The 8,751-nt window shown below is 59.5% G+C and overlaps 1 protein-coding gene across 1 annotated transcript; it reads left to right on the forward strand.

The window, feature by feature from the left end:
• The first annotated feature begins 1,188 nt into the window (after positions 1–1,188).
• Positions 1,189–4,252, forward strand: MSX1 (msh homeobox 1). The gene is made up of 2 exons (XM_006893581.1): positions 1,189–1,639; positions 3,810–4,252. The coding sequence occupies exons 1-2, from the start codon at positions 1,189–1,191 to the stop codon at positions 4,250–4,252; spliced, it is 894 nt and encodes a 297-aa protein (XP_006893643.1).
• Positions 4,253–8,751: the final 4,499 nt, after the last annotated feature.

Genomic DNA, 8,751 nt, shown 5'->3' on the forward strand with positions numbered 1-8,751 from the left:
TCAGCGACCCAGAGGTAGGGACGTGTTACTATTTCCGAGGACAGGCTGTTTGAGGTCACCTTAAGGCCAGATGGGCGTTTTGTTGGTATTTCTGTTGATTTTGTTTCAATAAGTTCTATATCAAAGAGAAGCTGGCGCCTCCTTTCCCCTCCCCCCTCCTGTCCTGATCCAGGTGCCCTAATCCCCCCCCCCCACAGGAGAAAATGCTGTGAGATCCGAGCACTAGGTCTCACACCACCGGCAAGCGCATCCCGGCAGACTCAACGTTCCAGGAGGGACAAGGCCCACTTTCACTCGGAGGTAAAGTTTTGAAAATTGTAACCGAGGTAGAAAAAGGGACAGCGCGGGGGGGGGGGGGCGGGGAGATCGGAACGTGTCTCTTTCGACTTGAATAAAAAAGAACCATGTGGATTTTTAACGCAGAAAAAGAATAGAGGAGAAAAACAACCTCCAGTCAAGCGATTGGGAAGGGGGGGTGGGGGAAGGGCGCAGAGAGAAACCGACAGGAACCGATCGAAGTGGCTGTTAGCTGTGATTGTAGCTGTGCGCCCGGCCCGGTGCATCCTCAGAATCACAGCGACCACCCCAGGCCCAATAGCATTTCCTCTGTTGACTTGACATGAGATTGCCAGGTCTTTCTTCCGCAGGGCGTCTGGTGGAAGTTGTGGAGGGGAGAAATAAAAAAGGGGGAAGGATAAAAAGATAAGGGGGAATGGGAGAATGAGAACTAGGGAGAGCTCCCCTCTGCAGCCCCAAGGACGTAGGAAAACGAGACCCTGGGGTCCCAAGTTAAGTAACCCGGGTTGCAGCTGGGTGGGAAGTTTGCTGGGTACCCCCTCCCCTCCTCCGGCCGCCCCTCACCCTCTCCGCCCTGCCAGGCCCAGAGCGGCCCATGCGCCCCCCGAGCCAGGCCCAGACGCACTGCCCAATGGCGGGCTCCGGGTCCGCCCCTGAGCGCGCTGATTGGCCGCTGCCGCACTGGCCTGGCCTTATTAGCAAGTTCTCTGGGGAGCGGCGGCCGGACCGAGCGAGTGCGCCCCAGAGCTCGGCCTGTGTGGCGGCGGAGCCTGGCCCCGCGGCGCGAGCTGGCCTTCGGGGGAGGGGCGGCAGGCGCGCGCCGGAGGGCCCGCCGGGAGCCCATGCCCGGCGGCTGGGCCGAGCTGCGGGTGCAGGGGGGCCCGGCTCTGCATGGCCCCGGCTGCTGACATGACTTCGGTGCCACTCGGTGTCAAAGTGGAGGACTCGGCCTTCGGTCCGCCGGCCGGAGCAGGCGGGGGCCCGGCGCCCAGCGCCGCCATGGGCGCCGACGAGGAGGGCGCCAAGCCCAAAGCGTCCCCTTCATTGCTGCCCTTCAGCGTGGAGGCCCTCATGGCCGACCACAGGAAGCCGGGGGCCAAGGAGGGTGCCCTGACCGGGCCCGAGGGCGCGCCGGCAGCGGGGGGCTCAGCGCAGCCCCTGGGCGCCCGCGCGGGGTCCTTGGGCGCCCCGGACGCGCCCACCTCGCCGCGGCCCCTCGTCCCCTTCTCCGTGGGAGGACTCCTCAAGCTGCCCGAGGAGACGCTGGTCAAAGCCGAGAGCCCCGAGAAGCCGGAGAGGACCCCGTGGATGCAGAGCGCTCGCTTCTCCCCGCCCCCGGCCAGTGAGTAGCCAGCCCCAGGCAGCCAGGCGGGTGCGGGGGCCCTGGGAGCCAGGCCGCGTTGGCGCCTGACTGTCGCCGCGGTCTGTGGACCCGCAGCTGCGCGAGAACCTGGGTCCGGGCCGTGGACCTGGGGCGGAAGGCTGGGTGTGGGCTTTTCCCCTCTCCCACCCAGGAAGGGAGCCAAGGACTGGAGGAGGCCAATTTGGTGGTCCCGCTTGGCTAAGATATCATGCATGGGCTCAGATTGTAGGACCCAGCGTCTGGCAGCCTCTTCCTGCCCCCACCAAACGACCCCCCTCCCCGCTCCTCATCTGACCGCAAAGCCTATAACGTCGCCTTTACCCAAACCCTTGGGTCCCAGGAGCGCTCACTGTCCCTTGGAGCGCGAAGTTTCGCTTTCTAGAAGTCTGACGCTCCCCAACCCGGGTGTAAAGTATTTCTTTGCCAAAAAGTCTGGGCTTTTGCGAACCATCACTCCCTTATCGCTTCCCAAGTTTCGGGGGAGATATGTGGTGTCGAGGTGAATGGATGAATTGGGGAACCCTTAGCTTCCAGTGGGGACACCAAGTCAGTTCGGGACGCGCCCTTCCAGTCCCGCCCAGAGTTTCCCCAAACATTTGAGACGGGCTGTGAGAGGGGACTCCCGCCGACCTCAGCGCGTCCGGGGGTCGTTCGGAGGCCGTGTGTCCCGGTCCTCAGCTCGGAGGCCCAGCGAGCTCGCTCCAGATATTTCGGGAGCACGGGAAATTCCCTCGCTTCCTCCGATTATTTTACGAGGCATAATAGCAGCCCGAATTCAATGGCGCGGTGCTGAGGCATGATTTTTATCTGGGGATTAAACTTCTTTGAAAGGCCAGCTCCTCCCTGGGCCTAATGGCCCGAGAAGGTGGCCCAGCGCTGAGCTGCCGCCACTGAGGGAGTGAGTGACGCTGGCCCTGGGCGCCCGCCCCTTGGTGAACCCGGCGGAAAATGAGGAGTCGGGGGCCAAGTACTTCCCGGATGAGAAGGAAGGGGGACGTGTCCCCCGAGATTTCTTTTGACTCACATCCGGGTGGCCTAGAGGATAGTATTTTGTTTTTGTTGTTTTAAGTGCAAGAAATAAAAGTACAGAGATAGGCAAAACAGAACCCGCTCGGCGAGATGTTAATTCATTTTCTTCGAGGGCCGCAGTCCTGCTAAGGGAAAGCAACCATTTCCTTCCCGAACGTGGAAATTCGCGTAGGGCCTCCATTGGAGTTTCAAAGTCGGTACCTTCAGGGCGGACTTGGGACTAAGTTTTTACCTTCTGTCTGCAGCTACCTGGCTGCTGGGGCGAAGCGCCCAACTCGCTAGTCCCAGGCCCACCGGCACTCTCCGCCTGGGCCTCCTTTGCAATTCGCCGGCCAGGAGGTCGATGTTGAAATCGAGAGGAACAAGAGGCCTGGGCGCAGTTGGTCTCTGTGGTGAGGCTACAAGTCCAGAAGCCGCTAAGTCTCTCTCTCTCTCTCTCTCTCTCTCTCTCTCTCTCTCTCACACACACACACACACACACACTCCATGTTTGTGTGTCAGAAGCTGTGGCGCTGGGGTTGCGAGAGGCCCAGGCAACAATGTGACATTGAAGGGAAGAAACCCCACTAAAATAAAGTCTCTGTCCCCAGAGCTGTCCCAGGGACACTTTAAGTACCTGAGAGCCTTGAGAATGGAGCAAAGAAAACTCATGACAGTTGGTGTCCCCTCGTTTCCAGCACTAGGTTGGAGCTGGAGTCAGGGACTTTGAATCAGCTTGCACGGAGCGGCTAACGCCGCTCTGAGCACTTGCACACACCCCACCACCACCACGTTTAGCAAATGCTCACAATCAAATGGTCCTGGTCCTGGCCTTTGGGCCTCTCCCCCCCACTTCCCTTTTCCTTGTTGAAGTCTCTGTTGCTCTGCGCTTGGAGGCCTAGTCGGGAAAGACCATCCTGAAGAGCGCTCTAGCCTTGAACACGGGTTTCCTGTCACCTGGCATTTTCACTTTCTTCATTTGCAGTAAAGTAGGCACCCTTCCCACAGAGGTGTGGGGTGGGGGAGGACCGGGGTTTGTGTCTCTCAGCGCCTGCATGGTGCCTAGAATCAAGCAGTATTTTCAACTGCTTTGTGGACAGGCCATGCGCGCTCTTAAGCCCCTGCCTTTTTTCTCCCTTAGGGAGGCTGAGCCCCCCAGCCTGCACCCTGCGCAAACACAAGACCAACCGCAAGCCGCGGACGCCTTTCACCACCGCGCAACTGCTGGCGCTGGAGCGCAAGTTCCGCCAGAAGCAGTACCTGTCCATTGCCGAGCGCGCCGAGTTCTCCAGCTCCCTCAGCCTCACCGAGACGCAGGTGAAGATCTGGTTCCAGAATCGCCGCGCCAAGGCCAAGAGACTGCAGGAGGCCGAGCTGGAGAAGCTGAAGATGGCCGCCAAGCCCATGCTCCCGCCCGCTGCCTTCGGCCTCTCCTTCCCGCTCGGCGGCCCTGCGGCCGTGGCGGCTGCGGCTGGTGCGTCGCTCTACGGCGCCTCCGGCCCGTTCCAGCGCGCCGCGTTGCCGGTGGCGCCCGTGGGACTCTACACAGCCCACGTGGGCTACAGCATGTACCACCTGACATAGGGAGCCCCCCTCCTTCGCCTTTCTTCGCGTGGCCTGAGAGGACTGCGCGCTCCCTTACTCCGCACCTCCTCTCCACTTCCCTTGAACCCCCGCACTGTTCTGGTTTCTCCTCGGTTCCTCCCGCGTTTCTGCATCCGAGGTCAGTTTCAACCCCCTTCAAAATGACTGGAAGGGTCTCAGACGCTCTTCCAGAATCTAGATTTACACCCTAGAATAAGGAAGGGGGACACCCTAGGCTGATCCAAGACTCCCGGCAGAATGGGTACTTGAACCAGGAAGAGAGGCTGTCCCCTGTATGGGCCACGCACTACAAGGGCGCATAATGTCAAGCTTGACCGTCTTGGAAATGCGGACAGATGGAGAGAGTGAACGAGCCAGGACGTGTGCTAGGAATGGTAGACCTCAACTCCTTTCATGAGAAATGTTGAGAGAACTTTCACAGCAAAGCATGTGCTGGGTGGGAGACACACAGGCGCATTACCAAGGCAGGTTGAAGGGGCCTCTGTCACCAATACTAGGAAAAAGTAAAAATGAAAAGAAAAAAAAATCCTGTTTCTATTTAACAGTACATTTTGTGTGGCTCTCCAGAATCCCTTTGGAAGGGAGTGTGTACTATGTAATATACTGTATATTTGAAATTTTATTATCATTTATATTATAGCTATATTTGTTAAATAAATTAATTTGACGCTACAAGGAACGATCTCTTCGCTGGACTCGGGGTTTGGTTTGATTTCCCTTCTTGTCATCTTTTCCCTTACACGTGGACAATAGCTTGGGCCAGCCTCGTCCTGAAGATGCCATCACTATCCTGAGGCTCAGGGAGCACACGGGCCAGCTCTACCTTAGAGAAGTCAAGTGGAGCATTGAAGCAATTACCCAGTGTAATTAGGCTCAATTTTCCAATTCACTTTAAGCTGAAATAGACACTTACCCATAACCGACTCTCCCCCCCGCCCCCCATCTCCTTTTAACCTGTCTTGGAAACAAAGTCCATCACCCAAATGGTTTAATGACAGGGGACAGCTAATGGAGACAACCCCCAACCCCCAACATGATTTCCCACCAGAGGCCGAATGGGGGCGGAGGCGCGCTCTCTCTGTTTCTTTAAATCACCAACTGCGGGGTTCTGTAGACCAGGTTTGTGGAACCAATTTTGAACAGTCGAAAGTGTGAGCGCCTTCGCACCTTCTAGTGAGAACGTTTCAAGAAACCACGCCGGACAAAACCCTTCAACTTTTACGGGGTACCCAAAGCCCCTCGGCCGCAGTGTGCGCTGCGCGTGGGTGCCCGGTTCCAAACGCCCATGGGTGTGGTAATTTGCACCAGAAGGTCAAGGTCAGGCTTCCAGGAGAATGTATTCCAGCACAGACATTTGGGGAGTGGTGTGTTAATTGAAGGCAGGAAATGACCTCTTAGGACAGACTGCTAACGATGTGCCAGGAACCACTTTCTTTCAGGTTAGCGCGCAGCTTTCGGGCCCCTCTCGCCAGCTGCTGGGCCGCGCGTGCCTCCCTAGTCCACGCGGGACCACGCCACGCGGTCTTGGAGCAAATTAGCTTAAAGCGGAGATGCTAGAAGGCCAAAGGGTCTTGGATGCCAAGTGGATGTGCTGCTGAACTTGGGGAGGCAGGGAACTATAGCGCAGTGGGGAGAAATCGAGGCTGAGGCGCAGCGCCCAGGGAACTCATTGGAGATGTCCTGGCCCTGAGAGTCCAGGACGAGCCTACGGATTCCGGGCCAGGTGTGCGCTGCGCTAAATGCGGGGTCCCTGCGCCGTGGCGGGTGCCCCGGGCCTCGAGTCAGGCAGGCGCGCCTGAGACGCAGGATCCAACCGTCACCCTAGGCCCAAGCCCCAGGCCGCCGGCTTCTCAAGCAAAGAGAAGACAGCAAACCGTGCAGTCCCACTGCGGCCTCGGGCCACCCAGGGCGGTCTCAGACTGTGGCCCTTGGCCTGGGAGCTTCCCTTTCCAATAGTTTCAGTCTGAGGGTCCCCAAAGATGCTGCACCTAAAAAGGCCCCCTACTCATGCCTTCTCGGCCCTTTTACAAGGACAGGGTGCCATGTGGGTCTTGCTGTTTCTTAGTTCGCCCTTTTAATCTTTCTCTACAAATTAAGCGACCAGCAAGTGACCTCACAAAGACTCCCAGCTCCCCCAAACTTCTCAGACTCCCGTCGACAACACCCCTGGGATTCTCTTGCCCTGGGGAATTGGGCTGAAGGTGTGAGCGCCATTGGACTCAAGTCAAACGACTTCGCTCTACCTCTCCCACTGACTGACTCCGGGTGGAGAAGGCACAAGGCACGTTTCCTCAGTTTTCTCATCTGCGAAATGGGCCAAGGACTCTCGTCTTCCACAGGCTCTTGAGGAAGCGAGGCCCGGTATGAGAGGACACCAGGGCAGCGGCGTTTTCTCGCTTCCTCGCGTCCGCATCGCTGGAGCGGGAATGGCGGCGTGGGATCGGGTGTCTCTCTCAGCCACGGTTCCAAGCCTCTTGGCTCCTGGGCACTTGGCAATTTAGGGTCGAGGCAAACCCAGAGCAACATAATTGCGGTAATGAGCACCGGCTCGCGCGCTGTAGACGCGCGCTGGCTCCAGCGAGGCGGTAGCTGCAGGCGAGGCGGGCGCGCCTCCCCCCACCCCACCTCCCGCGTCTCCGCAGCCTGGGACCCCCGCCCGCCTCCGCCCCTGGCTGCGCGCCTGCGTCCCAATTTCCTTCCTCTTTTACCCGCTTGCGTTTCTTGTCGTCTAGCCCTTTCTCGTATGCCCACCGCCCGTTGCTTGCTAATCCCTCCACTAGGCCGCGCGCACACAGGCGGTGCTCAATAAATGTACGATGTACAGGCGATCAGAGTGGCGCGCGGGGGGTGGGGGGAGGCAGCCAGGCCCTTCCTGCATACTAGCTGAGCCTGACTCGTTCGCGCCCATCCGAATCTCTGAACTCAGCGGCTTGGGTCCGGGAGGTCCCCGCCCTGAACTATTACCATCAATTTCTTTGTGCGGCAAAAAATGTAGGGTTGATCCCCGCGCTGGGGAGCGGCTGTGACCGGCTGGAAGCTACACTTAGGCCGACTTGCGTGCGGAGCTTTCTAGAAGGCTCTGTCCCCTCTGCGCCCACTGACAACGCAGGAGGTTTGTACTGAGGAGAGGATGGGGCGCAGAGATGCTCGTTTTTTTTTCCCAGGCAACACAGCCAAGGAGGCTGGCTGATCGGGAGTTCCAACACCACATGCCTTCCCCACATCCCCTCCTTTATGGGTCACCTGGCGAGGACAGTGAGCGCGTGTGCCCCCAGTGGCCCGACACTGAACACCTCCTTCGCGGCGCCCTGCTCTGAACAGGCGCCCACCTGCCGGGCGTTTCCGTTCTGTTGAGTGGACCACGTGGGCAAGGCCAAAGTGGTGTGCGGACGCGGACGCGGGCCCGGGGCGCGCAGCCCCGTCGGGAGGAAGAGCCCAGGGCCGTGTGCGGAGGTCTGCGGAGGGCCGGCGGGGTTGGGAGCTCTGCTGGGGCTGGAGCGCAAGGTCTGCCGAGCTGGCGCTTAGAGCCCCTATCTCTGGAGGCCTAGCCTGAAGGCCCAGGTGGCTCATGCGCTCCGATGAAGACAACTACCCGCCGCTGCGGGCCGCAGGTACGGTTCCTGTGGCTGCAGGGCCCAACCCGTCCAACGGAGAAAGAGCATCATTTCTTTACGGACCCCCAGGGGAGCCCGGCCGGCCAGCCTGCATCCCCCGGGGGCACAGTGGGAAATGGCGAGGAAGAGATGAGGCCGCCTTTCAACAGGTCGGCTGGCGCCGGCTTGGCCAAACCCCCTGGCTGCGCGGCCTCCCTGATTCCATCCCCGCCCGCCAAGCCCTGCGCTTGTCTGCGAGGCCAGGACATTTCCCAGAGCAGGACGCCTGGGCCCCCGGAGCACCTGACCACCCCATCCCCCCGCCCTCCCCTTCTCCCTGGATTATGCCACAGGCGGCTTCTCCACAAGCCTCCTTCACACGGCGGGCCTGCCCCCTCCACAGCGCCCTCCCGCGGACCCGCGCGCGCACACACAACCCCTGCGCGTTCGCGTCGGAGCGCAATGCTTCACCAGGTCCCTTCCAGGCACCAGAACACACCCAGGGCACACACAGCACCGATCCAAACCCCCTCATACACTCGACACACAGGCACGGACACACACGGGAACATGTCACAGGCAACACACAGAGACTCCTGGGGCACACTTATCCAACAGCACACACCACACACAAATGGGAACGGCACACACTGCCTTGCCACAAACACAGTCAACACCCCCAAACATATCCAAGCCGCGCACCCCACACACCTCACCACACCGCACACAACCCACACACTACACATCTTGTACACGCAAAACCAGCACGTACACAGCCCAACATCACAAGCAACACACGCACATCCCAACAGAGCCTTATTTAAAGATGTGAAGAAACATGTAAGCCCACCATCCAGTGCCTCTGCAGGAATTTCTTCATGCTAG

Source organism: Elephantulus edwardii, unplaced genomic scaffold (assembly GCF_000299155.1).
Source record: "Elephantulus edwardii isolate Elephantulus edwardi_28Jun2011 unplaced genomic scaffold, EleEdw1.0 scaffold00129, whole genome shotgun sequence".
NCBI lineage: Eukaryota > Metazoa > Chordata > Mammalia > Macroscelidea > Macroscelididae > Elephantulus > Elephantulus edwardii.